Below are 17,031 nucleotides of genomic sequence, written 5' to 3'. Positions count from 1 at the left end.
CTGGCGTGAACCTGGGTGAGTGGTTGATGGGTTGCGTGGCTGTGAGAATGGAGGTGAATTCAGCTGCGCTGACCTCTCCCGCGCTGTGGGGGAGGTGGTGACCCTAGCATAGGGAGGGTGACGGCCTCCCACGAAAATATTCATCGTCGCCATCGCTATGTCCACCTGTATTCACACCTCACTTGTCTCGCTTGCTTGCCTGCAGGCAGGTGGTTTAATTTTGGCGAGCCGGAATATATAAATATGTGTGTATGTGCTCGGCACACCATGTCCAGTATACTTTGTTAGGCTACGGCTGTGGCTGCTGCGAGTCGTGGGCAACCTCCCGCTGATTTCACCGAGAGCCAGAAAATATTGAGTGAAACATCTATTCGCTCACCTGCACTCACCTGCATGTACTCGCCTGTATGTGCTCACACACTTGTACTAACATGTATGTAGTCAGACACTTCAACTCCCGTGTATGTACTCACACACGTGTGCTCACCTGTATGTATTTACACACGTGTGCTCACCTGTATGTAGTTATGCACGTGTACTCGCCTGTATATAAGGTACTCAAACACCTGTATTTATTCACACACATGTACTGCCCTGTATGTACTCACACACTTGTACTCCCCTATACCCACTTACCCGCACTCACCTCTACCTATACCCACTTACCCGCACTCACCTCTACTCGCTGACCCGCACTCACGTATACTCACCTGTATTCACCTATACTCACTCACCTGTATACACTCGCCTGCTTTAATCTGTATCAGGATCAATAAAGACCCTGAATTGAATCATGATTTTTCCTGACCCCTGTGTGGGGTCCCGTAGGGGTACTTAGAGAGAGGGTATCACTGAGACGGGGTCCCTGGAGGGATCTTTGTCTGGCTCTGTGGAGGAGGCTCGTGAAGGACGCTACAGGGCAGTGCCAGGCTAGGTGCACTTTGAGGGTACTGGACGGTTGGAGGCAGTCGCCCTTCAACAATTGATGGTGGAGGAGCGATACTGACAACAAGTGGAGCCTTGGGCGAATAAAACGCAGCGAGTTGCCGGTCATCTCAGTCAACCCGGGGCACCTGAGTCTGTCCCGTGATCTGCCAGCGAGCCTCAAGGTGCACCTAGTCTGGCACAAGCGCCTTGGTGTCGTCATCGCCACCGTGCTGCGCGTGTGTGAGATTCTGCGGAGCAGTGGCGCAGCGGTTAGCGCATTACGCCGCCACCTCAGCCCCCCGAGTTCGACTTCCGCTTACGGGGGGTTCCAAAATCAGTTACGAATATCTGAACCAGTCCTGGGTCTCCCCTGGGTCCACTCAGCGTTAAATTATTGCCCGGTGCGGTGTGGAAACTATAGCATCAAGAAGACAAAGGGTGCTGAGCGTGGTAGCGGCCACACCATCCCCTGATCGGTGCTGCTCACGAACAGCACTTGCCCCTGCAGTCTGTGCGGGCTACACGGGGGAGCTTTATCGCCTCTCGTGAGGAAAAGGGTCGATTGGGTGGGAGGGAGACGGGACCCGGTGGGGTGAGGGGAGACGCGGGCAGGAACCGAGCGATACACCGGGGACTGTAAGGAGACGGGGTCTGGAGGGTTCGATGCTTTCTTGTCTCCTCCTTCCTCCACTCGCCCTCCCCCCGGTCCCCTCGGGCGAGGGGGGCGGGCGAGTGGAGGAGATGAACCCGGGTTTCCGTCACTCGAGCGAAATTCCTCGTCAAGCGTTTCCGTCCAAAACAGAGCTCGGCGGACAGTTACAACAGCCCCCCCAAGCCTCCCCGCTACCCCCCCCCCATCCTTCTGGCCCCCTCTGGGGCCCCGCTGTGGGCCCCGCTGTGGGCCCAGCTGTGGCCCCGCTGTTGCCCCGCTGTGGCCCGCTGTGGCTCCGCTGTGGGCCCCGCTGTGGCCCCACTGTGGGCCCCGCTGTGGCCCTGCTGTGGTCCCGCTGTGGGCCCCGCTGTGGTCCCGCTGTGGCCCCGCCGTGGGCCCCGCTGTGGCCCCGCCGTGGGCCCCACCGTGGGCCCCACTGTGGCCCCGCTGGGGCCCCGCTGTGGCCCCGCTGGGGCCCCACTGTGGGCCCGCTATGGCCCCGCTGTGGCCCCACAGGAGCCCCGCTGTGGCCCCCGCTGTGGCCCCGCTGGGGCCCCGCCGTGGGCCCGCTGTGGCCCCACTGTGGCCCCGCCGTGGGCCCCGCTGTGGCCCCCGCTGTTGCCCCGCTGTGACCCCGCCGTGGGCCCCGCTGTGGGCCCGCCATGGGCCCGCCGTGGGCCCCATTGTGGCCCCGCTGGGGCCCCGCTGTGGCCCCGCCGTGGGCCCCGCTGTGGCCCCGCCGTGGGCCCCGCCGTGGGCCCCGCCGTGGGCCCCGCCGTGGGCCCACCGTGGGCCCCACTGTGGCCCCGCTGGGGTCCCGCTGTGGCCCCGCTGGGGCCCCGCTGTGGGCCCGCTGTGGATCTGCCGTGGGCCTCGCTGTGGCTTCGCTGTGGCCCCGCTGTGGCCCCGCTGTGGCCCCGCCGTGGGCCCCGCTGTGGCCCTGCCGTGGGCCCCGCCGTGGGCCCGCCGTGGGCCCCACTGTGGCCCCGCTGGGGCCCCGCTGTGGCCCCGCTGGGGCCCCGCTGTGGGCCCGCTGTGGGCCTGCCGTGGGCCTCGCTGTGGCCTCGCTGTGGCTCCGCTGTGGCCCCGCTGTGGGCCGGCCGTGGGCCCCGCCGTGGCCCCGCCGTGGGCCCCGCTGTGGCCCCCGCTGTGGGCCCGCTGTGGGCCCGCCGTGGGCCCCGCTGCGGCCCCGCTGGGGCCCCGCTGTGGGCCCGCTGTGGGCCCCGCTGTGGCCCTGCTGGGGCCCCGCTGTGGGCCCCGCTGTGGCCCCGCTGTGGCCCCGCCGTGGGCCCCGCTGTGGCCCCGCTGTGGCCCTGCTGGGGCCCCGCTGTGGGCCCGCTGTGGCCCCGCTGTGGCCCCACCGTGGGCCCCGCTGTGGCCCCGCCGTGGGCCTGCTGTGGGCCCCGCTGTGGGTCCCGCTGTGGGCCTGCTGTGGGCCCCGCTGTGGGCCCCGCTGTGGGCCCGCCATGGGCTGGCTGTTGCCCTCGGCCGGGAGTGGCGGCGCGAGTCTGCACCGCCGTCGGCGGTCCAAGGCGCGACTCCTCCCAAGCGCGTCGCCTCTCTTATCAGATGCGAATTGCTCAGCATGGCCCAGAGGATCGCTCGTCTCACGGGCGAGTGAGCTTCGCCAACCACGGCTGACACGTCGTTAAACGCTTGTATAACGCGTGGCTATGGATTTGTTTGGCTTGTGTTGGGTGGTGGAGGGTCTTTACGACAACACATTTGGTCGGATCATCACGTGGCCGAGCCCAAAATTCAATTCTGAATCAAATAATTTGGCGATGCTGCCGCTGCTGCGTTGGCAGTGGTACACAAACAACAACAGCAGATTATTCGGCAACAACAACAACGCGTGATTGCGCGTGGCCTTTAAATGGTTGCACGTATACAGTACTAGGCGACGTTAGGTGGTGGTTGACAGTTGTGGCGGTTGACACACTGTGGTGGTTGATTGTGGTGGTGGTTGATAGAGTGTGGTGGTTGTTGACACAGTGTGGGGGTGGTGGTGGTTGGCACAGTGTGGTGGTGGTTGACAGTGTGGTGGTTGTTGACAGTGTGGTGGTGGTTGACAGTGTGGTGGTTGTTGGCACAGTGTGGCGGTGGTGGTGGTTGGCACAGTGTGGTGGTGATCGATAGTGTGGTGGTGGTGGTGGTGGTGGTTGACACAGTGTGGTGGTGGTTGACAATGTGGTGGTGGTGGTAGTTGATACAATGTGGTAGTGGTTGACAATGTGGTGGTGGTTGAGACAGTGTGGTGGTGGCGGTGGTTGACACAATGTGGTGGTCCTGGTTGACAGTGTGGTGGTGGTTGACAGTTGTGGTGGTTGACACACTGTGGTGGTGGTTGATTGTGGTGGTGGTTGATACAGTGTGGTGGTTGTTGGCACAGTGTGGGGGTGGTGGTGGTTGACAATATGGTGGCGGTTGACGCAGTGTGTGGTAGAGACCGAGTCCTCAACAGGGGTTGAGGAATCATCGACTGAAGATCACGGGAAAGAGTGACCATGGTAGTAGTAGCAGTAACGAGAGAGGGGTATTGCCTCGGACGAGGACCCATATCTCACAGAGGGAAGTTCACCAGTTTGGGTTTAAGCAAAGCCCGACTGTGCTGATGCGAAACTGAACGTCGAAACCAGACCAGATGTTGACTTTGTGTTTAACCAATACTGCATACATTGTGCACTGCCAAAAGGCCATGTGGCGCATGTCAAACAAGTTACTTGGAGGCGGAGTGCAATTTCTATTGCGATTTGTTATGATCGCCGCTCCTCTGCCCTCTGCTGTTGTTGGAAGGCAATTGCCTCCAACAGCAACGTCCTTCACGAGCCTCTTCTATCGAGGCTGATCTTGAGACCGCTGATGCCAGTGCTGGATTAAGCTAGTGTGGGGTCTGTAGCATATGTTATAAAGGGGCCCTAAATAAAAAAAACACATAAATATTAAAACACAAATTTTTTACTTGCATAGTAAAGTCATTTAATTATTTAATTTGCTATATAGCCCAATAATACGACAAATCGCTAACCTTTAACACCCAGTCGTTCATAAAAGGTGAAGGCAGTATAGTACTATAGTAATAGAGCAAGTGCAGATTCACTGAACCGGAATTGATAGCTTGAAAACATTTAGCGCGGGACCCTTGAAAGTGCCGGGGCCTGTAGCATATGCTACTTTTGCTACTCGGATAATCTGGCACTGGCTGATACCAGTCATCGGCAACTCCACTCAGCTCCACATTCTCCCGTACCGCATCATTCCACCTCTTCTCTAGCCCGTGTCATGTCCGTTTAGCCCCCTCTGTTCGGGCAAACATAAGCTGCTTGGGCATGCGGTGGCCAGGCATGTTGACTACATGACCCAGCCAACGCAGCCTCGCCTTGCCAGAGGAGCTCACTGACGGGACTGTGTCCAGATATTTCAAGGATTTGTGAGCTCCTTATACTATCCAGTCTGATTAAACACAGGATGGATCTTAGGCAGGCCAGCCTGAAACGTTTCAAACCGGTGCAGATGTTGCTTTAAAGGGGTCCATGTTTAACAAGCATGGAGAATGGAGGGGGCATAACTGTGGCCGAAAACAAAATAGTCCTGCTTTGTTATTGTGGGGCGGATGGGCGAGTGACATGCTCCAGGTTCCGCAGCAAAATATCTAACTTCTCATCAGAGTGGACAGGAATTACCAGATTATCAACATGGTTGACCAATAGGGAGCCATCCCTTGACTGCACCCGGGCATCGATTAGCCTCCCATTGTATTTGTACTATATGGAAATTACATTCTCCGACACAGCAATGGATTAGCATCTCGACCTACGCGGTCAAATATGTTGAATAGTTTAGGGGCCGAAGAACATCCCTGTCGCACCTCAAGGTGAACAGAAAATGCCTGCACCTCCCGACCACCCAGCTTTACCTGAGCCTACCCACCATCATGAAGGTCCTTAATGATTCTGAGCAGAGGGTCAGTGATCCGGAAAGTAAGAATAATAACCCAGAGCCCTGGCCCACTGATAGTATCATAGGCCTTGACCAGGTCAAAACACCAGAGATGTAGCTACTGTTGAAATTCCCTACACGTCCTGCAGAATACGGAGAGAGAATATGGTGTCTGTGCAGCACTGCCCCTGTCTGAAACCACATTGGTGCTCCACAAGTCTCTTCTCAGCGTGCCTGGCAAGGCGATGTTGAATAATCCTTGCCAGGACCTTTCCCGGCCTCACACTGTGGAGAAAGATGCCTCGGTAGTTTCAACCAGTGTGCGGAAACCGTCCCGTGGTCCAGGCAGTCGTTTCGAAGTGATAATAGGACAGCCTGAACACAAATGCCAACCTTGCTCAGCAGTTCGCTTGAGAAGTCATCTCTGTCTGGAACTTTACCTTGTCTCATGCTCGCACTTCATCAAAAGATGAGCCACCCAGTCACAGGGCTTGGCTACTTCCGCAAGTATTTTAGGCACAGTAACCCCAGTCAACCCTATATTGCCCCATGATGTTATTTGAGCTGAGGGGTTTCCCCTCCCCCAAAAGCCCACAGAGAGGCTCAGAAAATCTGGAAAACCTGTTCCTGGGAGTTGGAGACCGGATCACCGTTCTTTCCCTTTAGGGTGGTAATTGGTGTGGCACTGCAAGTACATTTTTATGGAATTAAATAATTATTTGTGATCACGAGCTACTGAGGCAGTTTCCATCTCCTCAGCAACCTGCGACCACCACTCATCCTTGGAGCACCACACGGCTCTCCGAACCTCCGAGCGAAGGCTGCGGCAAGCTTCCTCATTCTTGGACATGGGATGTTGTAGACCATTAAGTCCTCAATCTGGGGTGCACGCAACCCCTGAGGGTGCAAGACGCCCTTTCTGGGGGTGCGAGACATGCCAAAAAATGTTTCGAAGATAAATAATCGAAAACACAATGAAGCATGGGCACGTAAGTCCAACTATTTTGTTTAATCAAACCTAATATGTATGTATTGTAACATTAAACATTTTTTTACGATTGAGAACCAAAGGGGTGCTGACTGCAGTGAAGGTGAAGAACCACTGCTGTAGACGGTGGGAGTGGGCCTGACACTTTCTCTCAGCTAGCCAGAACTCCTCCGTCTGCCAGGTTTTTGAGGTCTGTACTCTGTACACTATGAAGCTATTCCAGCTGAACCTCACACATTTCTCATCAGCATCAGGCAGAGGTGGGGACGATGCCCACATCAGCTGGAATCGATCATTAAATCCTCACTTGCATCCTTCATCAGCGAGCCAAAACCAAGCTATTGTGGGTTTGAGTGCGTTCTGATGTGGACACCCACCACCGCAGTGGAAGAATGGCAGGCGCATCCACACGATGATAAAGACACACATGCACCACACACACCCCACACATGCCTCTCCGCTCACCCCCCTATCCCCACACCATCACGGATCCGTCACGCGTGTCCGTGACGGCGCATGGAGGCGTGTGTCTCTACATGTCTCTCTGGCCTCGTGTCTCTATTTATCCTTGTGCCCGTGTCTCCATATCTCGATGACTCCATGTCCCCAGATATCTCTCTGTCTCTCTGTCCCTGCGTCTCGATGTCTCCCTATCTCTAACGCTCCGTGTACCCGTGTGTCCAAGTCTCTGTCTCCGAGTCTGTCTACGGAGAGAAAGTGACGGAAGTGAGGAAACTCTCCTCTCCCCACTGCCCCCCTCCCCGTCTCCCTCTCCCCACTGCCCCCCTCCCCGTCTCCATCTCCCCTCTGTCCCCCCCGTCTCCATCTGCGGGCCCCGCTGCCCCCGGCTCCAGGCTGAGGGGAGTCCACGGAGAACCAGACCAGCAACATTCTCTCTCCCTCCCTCCTCACATCTCCCTCCTCCTGCCTTTTACTCATCCTCGCATTCTCTCTCTCTCCCGTCTCTCCACCGCGCTCTCTTCCGCCTGCCACTCTCTCATTCTCCCTCCGGATCTCCTCGTATCCCACTCTCCCTCCGACTCTCTCTTCCACATCCCTCACGTCTCTATCTCTCATCGCATCCTGCCCCTCCTCTAACCCCTGGGGTCCCCATGAGGGGGCGATGGAATATCGAGTTTTCATTTCCCCCCGAGTCCCCCTCGAGTCCCCCTCGTGTCCCCGTGTCGCCCCCCCCCCGTCACGTTCCGCTCTGCCGAAGTAAAACACTGCGGTCAAAGACGCGGTCACGTGAGCACCCCCAGCACCACCCTCCACCCCTCCCCCCGCGCCCCTCCCCGCTCTATCTGCGGTTCGAGGCTTACAATGCCCGCTCTGACGCCGCATTGTTCCCCAGCAAATCCCACCACCACCGCTTGCCCCAACAGTCTGTTAAAAGCTATAGGGGGGGGGGGGGGGTTCTGTTGTGTGAAGGGAGCGGTAGTGCAGTTGTTAACGCACTATGCTACGACTGAGTTCGAATCGCGCTCACGGCCAATGCCAGTGGTTGTTTTGCACTGCTCCGATGTCGACTGAGACAGCAGCGTGCGGTGGTGCTGGCCACACCACCGCCTCGCGCTCCCTGGTGGCCTTCACGAGGTTCCGCTGGCTAAACGGCACTTGCCCCAACAGTCTATAAGGCTACACGGATTATCTTTGTTTTGTGTATGAGTATAGATCGACTCAGCCTCAAATGAGGACCAGCTGCGGTGTGTAAACATTATCGCTAAGAAGATAAATGCGGCCGGGCGTGGTGTTGGCCACCCCCTCGTGTCCTGTGCCAGCCTTCACAGATGCTCGCTAACAGCACTTGCCCCTACAGTCTGTTCAGGCGAAACGGGCAATCTTTGTATGTAGGTGTGTGTAGGTGTGTGTGGGTTGTGTGTGTAGGTGTGTGGGTGTGTGTAGGTGTGTGTGGGTGTAGGTGTGTGTAAGTGTGTAGGTGTGTGCAAGTGTGTGGGTGTGTGTGCAAGTGTGTGGGTGTGTGTGGGTGTGTGTAGGTGTGTGTATGTGTGTAGGTGTGTGTGTGTAGGTGTGTGTAAGTGTGTGTGTAGGTGTGGGTGTGTGTGTAGGTGTGTGTAGGTGGGTGTGTGGGTGTGTAGGTGTGTGTAGATGTGTGTGGGTGTATGTGTGTGTGGGTATGTGTGTAGGTGTGTGTGTATGTAGGTGTGTGAAGGTGTGTGTGGGTGTCTGACCAGCTAGTTGTGCCTCAGGCTTGTTCCATGTGGCCCGGCCCTCTAGCTGCTACCGTAGGCGCACACCAGGCTCAACATCCCTGGTGAGTCGGTACAGTCAGCAGCTGCCAACGCCGAACCCCGGGCGGCGGTTAACTAACCCGGAAAACTCAGCTTGTCTGAGCCTGGGCGTGTGGAACCCTGGTGGAGGAAATTCCACCAAAACGGGTCTTTGGACCTTCCACTGCAACCAGGACCATCTCCAGTCGTCTTGACTACGTCTTTCCACTGGGTACAGATGCGGCTGGTCGAGAGAGTGAGGTTGAATGCTGCGCAAATCACCCTCACTTAAATCCAAGTTCTCTGCGCAAGTCATGGCACTTTTTTACCATCGTCATTATCCAAGTCCTGTGGCGATGGGTGAGCGACGAAGCAGCAGGCACGGATATGCTGGAAGCTGTAGCCGCAAACATGCACGCAGGCGGCTCAGGATATTGGTCGTTCCCTCACTGGACCGAAGCAGCAGTGAAGTCCGGCAGCACCCTGAGTGACTGAGCAGCCCTATTTAGGATCACACTGCTCACCTCCGTAGTGAGGAAAGGGTTAGAAAAGGTACCCTAAACATTGTCTGCTTCAAAACATCCTGGTCAGCCTACCGCAGCTGGCGGGATCCCATACTTGCGGTCGAAAAACAAAAAGAAAAGCAAATAAAATGAAAAAGACCAAAGTGATACCACTCACTGTTGGCGCCTGGAATGTGCGCACTTTGATGGACACATCTGGATCAAAAAGACCTGAGAGACGCACTGCCCTCGTGGGCAGAGAGCTAGCCAGATACAATGTGGATGTTGCTGCCCTTAGTGAGACCCGACTGGCCGATACTGGACAAGTGACTGAAGTGGGTGCAGGTTACACATTCTTCTGGAGCGGACGAGGCCAGGAGGAGAGACGTGATGCTGGTGTTGGTTTTGCAGTAAAAAACCACCTGGTCAACCAACTGGCAAGCCAACCCAAGGGGATAAACGACCGTTTAATGACCTTACAGCTCCACCTATTGGGTAAAAAGGCGGCCACCATCATCAGTGCCTATGCCCCTACCATGACCAACTCCGAAAAACACCGCCTGCATAAAGCATATCTGAATGACAGCAGCTCAAGTTTAAAGAAAACTGCCTTCCTCAACATTCGCAGGATTGTCCAGCAGAGACTCAGAGTCATGCAAGACGCCTGGCTGTGCGCAAAAGCTGAGGAGATTCAATCCTACGCTGACAGTAACAACACCAAGTGCCTCTATTATGCACTCAAGCAGGTCTATGGTCCGCAACAATCAGGAACTTCACCTCTCCTGAATTCAGATGGAACCACACTCCTCACGGAGAAGGACAAAATACTTGCAAGGTGGGTCGAACACTACAGCGCGGTCCTCAACCGGCCATCATGCATAAATGAGGAGGCAATTGCGAGACTGCCTCAAGTTGAAATAAACCAGTCCCTGGCGGTTCTACCATCCATTGAGGAAACCAGCAAAGCCATAACACTCCTCTCATCAGGCAAAGCTCCAGGGTCCGATGCCATTCCAGCAGAAATCTACAAGGCTGGAGGGCCTCGCTTAGTCGAGAAACTGACCGACCTCTTCCAGTCTCTGTGGAAATTAGAAGCCGTTCCCAAGGAGTTCAAGGATACTACTATAATCAATCTATATTAAAGGAAAGGCAATCGGCAGGACTGTGACAACCATAGAGGCATCTCCATACTATCAGTCGCTGGCAAAATCTTGGCAAGAATCCTTCTGAACCGCCTAATTGTCCACCTAGACCAGGGTCTGCTACCTGAGAGTCAGTGTGGTTTCAGAAAAGATCGCGGAACCACTGACATGGTATTTACTGCCCGGCAGTTACAGGAGAAATGCCAAGAACAAAATGTTAATCTATATATGGCTTTCGTTGATCTAACAAAAGCATTCGACACAGTCAGCCGGGAGGGCCTATGGAAAATCATGGCCAAGTTTGGGTGTCCAGACAAGTTCATTGGCATCGTGCGCAATCTCCATGATGGCATGATGGCCAGCGTCAGAGACCAGCAAGAACTCTCTGATCCGTTCCCAATCACAAACGGGGTGAAGCAAGGCTGCGTTTTAGCGCCAACGCTCTTCAGCATGGTGTTTTCTGCCATGCTGCAAGACTCATTCCAGAATCACAACACTGGGATTAACTTCATCTACCGTTTTGACGGTGGGCTATTCAATCTGCGGAGGATGTGTAACAGGTTCCGGAGACACTTGTAGAGGTAACTTCTTTATTACAATACAACACTCCAACAGTCCAACAGTCCTGATACTCTGTTACAGCCTAGGTACACAGCCTAGCTACACAGCCTAGATACTCTACTCTGGCTACGCTCCGGAACTCGCCCTCACAAGGTCGTAGAGTCGGGAGTTCCAGAGTCCCAGCGCTGGCTCTCACAGCATCCCCGGGTCTTCAGATGGCTGGTCGTGGGTCTTGGGTCTTGAGTTACAACTGGGCCCCGATCGTCCAGGGAGCTCTCCTTTTATGCCTGGTACAACGAGGGGTGGGGCCGTGTGCGCCCCCAGATATCCCACAGAGCACACACAGCCCCCCCCTTTGGCGGCGCCAAGGGGATTAAGCGTCTGGACCCCCTGGGAACTCAACGCCTGGCGCCCAGAGGCTTAAGCGTCTGGACCCACCTGGGAACCCAGAGCCCCCAGCAGCCCCTCCCTTCTTATGTCACTACATTACCCCCCTCTACGTAGCCTCCAGCCGACCCGGCTGTCAAAAAAAAATACAATTGTACAAGAAATTATTTGTTAACCATCAGAATGAGTGTGTGACAAATCAAGAAAAAAAATGAGAAGAAAGCGCCTCTCCCCCTCCTGTGGTCACCGATGCAGAACAACACTGTATAAACACATATATGCAGGATGAACGCACGCCCCAATCGCCCACTATACATGATGGAAAAGTGAGTGGCGTCGCGTTGGGACGAGAGTTCGTGGGCGGGGGTCATGAAAATCGTTTGAGTTTTGAGCGAGTCCGAGTGGCAGGTCCATCGGTCGCGACGGAGGCAGGAGGGGACCGACGACCCGCTGTTGCGCTTGTGTCCTGGGTCGCTGATCCCGCGGGCAAGCTTGTTCCCGCTGGGTCGGCCGTGGCGGATTTCATTCCCAAGGCACCTGAGGGCGGGGCAGCGGGACCTGCCCGAGAGTTAGAAGCAGCATCATCGCGGCGCGACTCGTCAGACATGTCGCGCTCTCGGCCCCGGAGATGTGAAGGAGGTGTGTAGGGTTGAATGTAAGGTTTTAGACGTGACGGGTGCACGAACCAACGTCGCTTGCCATGCTGGATCCTGACACACTGCGGGCGGAGAACGCGAATAATAACAACCGGCCCTCTCCAAGGCTTAAGCAGTTTTGAGGAAGTAGCCAATGGTACCTGCGGGCAGTGGAGCCAGGCGCGGTCCCCTTCTACCCAAACGTGGCGGGATGTGCGGAGATTCCGCAACCGCTCGTTGGCAAGCTGACGGGCTTCTGAGTTATTTTGAGCAGCCTCCCGGGCATCTACGAGACGACGCACATTAGCACGGATGTGGTCGGCAATCTTAGCCTTAGGTGCGGGCTGTTTAATGTGCAATTGTACGTCGATTGGGGGGCAAACCTCCCTACCATACATTAGATAGAATGGCGAGTACCCCGTGGCAGCATGGGGCGCCATTCTATAGGCGGCCAAGACACCAGGTATGTGGAGATCCCAATCAGTCTGTGACTCAGACACCTGGTGGCTTAGCATGGAGGTAAGTGTCCTATGTAATCGCTCGACCATACCGTCAGTCTGGGGGTGATATGGCGAGGTGCGAATTTTGTGTGTCCCTAGCAGGTTGCACACATCCCGCAACAGGGTGGAAGAGAAATTTTTCCCTTGGTCGGTCAGCAGGCGTTCGGGAGCACCCTTGTCCAGGACGTAGCCCTGGAAAAAGGCCTCTGTAATGGCTGCTGCAGACTGGTTGGGGAGTGGCCAGGCCATGGCCCATCGGGTAAAATATTCGACCCCAACCAAAAGGTACTTATTACCCCGAGGAGTAGCGGGAAACGGACCCAAAATATCCAATGCGACGATCTCATTGACCCGGGAAACTTTAATGGATTGGAGCGGCGGGCAGGACGGCCTAGCAGGTGGTTTCCGCCGTGCACATTCTGTGCAACCTTGCACAAGGTCAGCCACATCGTTTGCCATGCCCGGCCAGAAAAATTCCAATTGGATTTTAGCTAGTGTTTTCTGAACACCCAAGTGCAAGAGGCGACTGTGGGTTTCCCACACAAGTCGCCCCCGCAGGGAGGTGGGCACCACCAATGTGTGGGATTGGGACCCCCCATCCCAATGCATGAGGACGCCTTCCCGGATGACATATGATACGGGGCCCCCCTGCCCCCTGTGACCCTCGGCATCCCTAGCGCGGCGTCTCAATTTGAGGAGGGAGACGTCTTCCATCTGAAGACGTCCCCAGTCGTCCAACCCGAGGCCCAGCAATGCGTCCTGCGGAACTTGCGTGGAGGGAGCCCCGTGGTCCCCGACCCCATCCCCGGCCGCGGCCGCAAGGGATGGGGGCGGTACCCCGTCAGGCTGCCTACAACGCCCCGCACCCAAAAAACAAGCACAGCGCCCATTGTTCGGCAGTCGCGACAACCCGTCGGCGTTCCCGTGTTGAATCCCCTTGCGGTAAATGACAGTGAACGCAAAGTCCTGGAGGATCTCGAGCCAACGCGAGAGCTGTCCAGATGGTTGGTCCACTCGCAAGGCGTATTGTAGCGCCGCGTGGTCGGAGCGTACTGTGAAATGCCTGCCATACACGTATGGCCTGTACTGCTTTATGAAAAAAACGATAGCAAGCAATTCGCGGCGCGTCACGCAGTAACGTTGCTCCGCGGGCGACAGCACCCTGCTGCCATAGGCGACGACGCGCTCCACTCCATTGACAATTTGCGACAGCACCCCTCCAATTCCGGTGTTGCTGGCGTCTGTATCCAGAATGAACGGAGTGGTAAAATCTGGATAAGACAGGGTAGGAGCATCGACCAGTGCTTTTCGGACGGCATTGAATGATGCCTGTTCTAACTCTCCCCATCGGAATTTGACCCCTTTGGCCGTTAATGCGTGGAGGGGCTTCGCAATAGATGCGAATCCCGCAACAAATCGTCGATAATATGAGGCGAAGCCGATAAAACTCCGCACCTCCCCAACAGAGGTAGGAGTTGGCCATGAGCGCACGCAATTTGTCTTTTCGGGGTCCGTGGCAATTCCCGAGCGGCTGACAATATGGCCCAAATAACGAACCGAATCCCTCATGAGGTGGCATTTTTGCGGTTTGAATTTGAGGTTAGCCGCTCGCATTTTAAGGAAAACTGCCTTCAATCGCGTGAGGTGTTCATCAAAAGTTTTGCTGAACACGATTACATCGTCGAGGTAGATTAGGCAAGAATCCCACTGGAGCCCAGCGAGGACCAGTTCCATCAGGCGCTGGAACGTCGCCGGGGCCGAGTGAAGACCCATGGGAAGTCTGTTGAATTGGAACAGTCCCTGCGGCGTGCGAAAGGCCGTCTTTGGTTTGGATGCGTCATCAAGGGGTAGCTGCCAAAACCCCGAGAGGAGATCCAAGGTGGAGAAGTAATGCGCACCTGCTAAGGCATCGAGCGACTCGTCCATCCTGGGAAGCGGGTAGGCGTCGGCCACCGAAATCTTATTAAGTTTCCTGAAGTCAACACAAAAGCGGAGGCTCCCGTCGTGCTTCTTAACAAGAACGATCGGCGCCCCCCATGGGCTATTTGATGGCGCAATGACATCGGCCGCCAACATATCGTTGACGGCCACCCGTACATGTTCCTTTTCGGCCGGGCTCAACCGGAATGGGTTTTGACGAATTGGAGCGGCATCACCCGTGTCGATGTGGTGGCTTAGCAATTTAGTGCAGCCAATGTCGAATTTGCTTTGACTGAAAACGTCGGCGAAATCGCTCAGCAGCGTGCGTAATTTAGCATGTTGTAATGGTGACAAATCGGCAGAAGTGGAGCAAAGCGCGTCGAGCCATCCTGTGTCAGGACCTGGCTTGGCAACGGAAGAGAACTCGCCCCCTACGTGACCCACGATCACATCTTCTGGCGGGGCTGGCGTCGCGTGAGCAAGCACCATTCCCTGACAGATAACGGCCGTTTCCAATCCCGCGTTAAGGACCTGGATAAAGGGGTCGTGGTCGCTTCGCACGAGCGTTTGTGCACACACGAGGTCCGACACCCGCTCAGCTGAACGCGAAGGCCCGATCACAGCACCCCCCATGAACGCGTCGTAATCAAGGGGTTTACGAAACCGGAGGGGAACTAACATCTGAGAGCCAGGAGGAATGTGAATTGTGCACGCCGCCAACGCCTGCACCGTCGTAGATGCGGAGTGCAACCGAGTGGGTGTGGGTAGGAAGGCCATGCGTCGGCCGGAGGGGAGCTCAATACACCCTTTGTTAATGAGAATTTTAATGGGCATCTTCCCCAAGAAATCTGTTCCGAGGAGGCACGGAACGGCGAGGGTTGATGAGACCAAAATGGGCCCAACTAATTGGACGTCAGCAATGCGGATCTGAGCATTGATCCGTCCGGTGATGCCCAACGAACCCCCATTTGCGGCATAGCATGGCACATCAACTGGCTGCAAGGGACGGCATATATCGGGCAAAATGTTATAAATTATGTCTGAAATGATGGTCGCCGACGCACCCGTATCGATCAACATACGAACATCAACGCCCTCGATGGAACCCACTACGGCAGAGGACCCTGCCGCAGCGGCAACGACCCTATGGGCCAACTCGGACCATTGACCCGGTCCGAGCGCCCGGTTGTTCAATGATGGGCCCGAATCCCCCTCCTCAGAAGCATGACCCCCCTGTGTGGTGTGAGGGTGCGTGCTTGTTGTAAGTGGGGGCCGAGAGTGCGAGGTGTCGTGACTCGCCTGGGTATGCCGAGGATACGGTGGTGGCCGAGGCGCCGGAGGTCCTGAAGTCCGGCGTCGGGGGACCCGGCAGCCGGACGCCACATGGCCCCGAAGGCCACAGTTGTGGCAGACGATGGACGCTCCGTCCTGGCGCGAGGTTGGCCGGTCCCGCTGGTGGTGATCTCGCTGGGATCGCCAGTTGGACGATCCGCGATTTTCTGTTGCTGCGAAGGCCTGATGAGGCCCCGAATGCACGTCATAGGCTTGTGCATCAGGTGGGCCTGCGCAGGCGGCGATGGTCGTGTCCTCATCGCAATGTAGGTGTGCTTGGATGCACCTGGCAGCACGTAGCGACGTGAAGTCGTCGTCGTCGTCGGCTGTCGGCATGGCAACTCGAAGCTGGCGGGCCAAGCTCATGAGCTTCTGCAGCACGAGTGACTCCACAGCGTCTTCATCCATGCGAGGGTAGGCAACCTTTGCCATGGCCAGCAGCGCGCTGCGGTACCCCATCGCCGACTCGGAGGCCTTCTTCCTCCTCGCATCGAAGCGGTGACGTGCTTCGGATGGGGGTCCATAAATCAGCCGCATCTGATGAAGGGCATCCGTGAGCGTGGCACGTTTTGCGCGTGGCACAGTAAGGAGTGCTGCGAGGGAGTCGTCGTCGAGCATGGCCGGGAGGCCTTGGAGCGCTTCATACTCCGACCAGCCGGACGTCTCTATAAGAGAGACGAACCGGCGTTCGAACGCTGCCCACTCACCCCCCTCTGAAGAAAATGCCTTGAGTGCCGGCAGGCGTTGCTGGACGTGAGCCAAGCTTTCGTTGCCTGGCAACCCGGCTGAAGCTGGCTTCGCGTTCGCAGCGCTGTCACCCGGCGGTGAGGGACGCAGCGCTGATGACGCGGCGTCATCGGGTTGGCCCACGCTGGGCCCGGAAGTGACGTCGCTCCCAGCGGCCACTGCTCCCCCCGCAGAAGTGACGACACACCCGGATGTATTTGCGGCGGGAACGGCCGCCATCTTTGTGTGGGAGCCGGCGGGATGGTGCGGCCGCTGCGCCTCCTCTCTCCCTGCTGTCTCCGCCTGTGAGCGACGCATGTCGTCCAGGATGGAGACGGTGGCGTGGAGCAGCTCGGTGAGGCGAAGCAGCGTTTCCTCCATTGCTGCTCCCGACGCTGGAGGAAGATCGGCAGGTATGGTGGACGACTGCTGAGCCGGCGGTGCAGCGTCGCTGTCGGCCCGAGTTGGCTGCCCCGTCGCCGCTTGCTCCTCAACATCGCCGTCAGGACTGAAGGTACGTGGCTTACTTCTTGTCTCCAAACCCCACTTCTGACGCCAAATGTAACAGGTTCCGGAGACACTTGTAGA

General features: G+C 56.7%; 1 protein-coding gene across 1 annotated transcript; it reads right to left on the bottom strand.

Moving 5' to 3' along the window:
* Positions 1-10,947: 10,947 nt before the first annotated feature.
* LOC144935363 (uncharacterized) lies at positions 10,948-16,976 on the bottom strand. The gene is made up of 2 exons (XM_078861929.1): positions 15,685-16,976; positions 10,948-11,867 (listed from the first exon to the last, which is right to left on the bottom strand). Exons 1-2 carry the CDS (start codon positions 16,822-16,824, stop codon positions 11,853-11,855), a joined length of 1,155 nt encoding a protein of 384 aa, XP_078718055.1. The 5' UTR covers positions 16,825-16,976; the 3' UTR covers positions 10,948-11,852.
* Between the last annotated feature and the right edge of the window lie 55 nt (positions 16,977-17,031).

This window comes from Lampetra fluviatilis, chromosome 13 (genome assembly GCF_964198595.1).
Source record: "Lampetra fluviatilis chromosome 13, kcLamFluv1.1, whole genome shotgun sequence".
NCBI lineage: Eukaryota > Metazoa > Chordata > Hyperoartia > Petromyzontiformes > Petromyzontidae > Lampetra > Lampetra fluviatilis.
This window is presented reverse-complemented; position numbering and strand designations above follow the sequence as displayed.

Bases quoted from the DNA above. Each gene is read 5' to 3' on its own strand.
- LOC144935363 (XM_078861929.1), bottom strand. From the start codon at position 16,824: ATGGAGGAAACGCTGCTTCGCCTCACCGAGCTGCTCCACGCCACCGTC.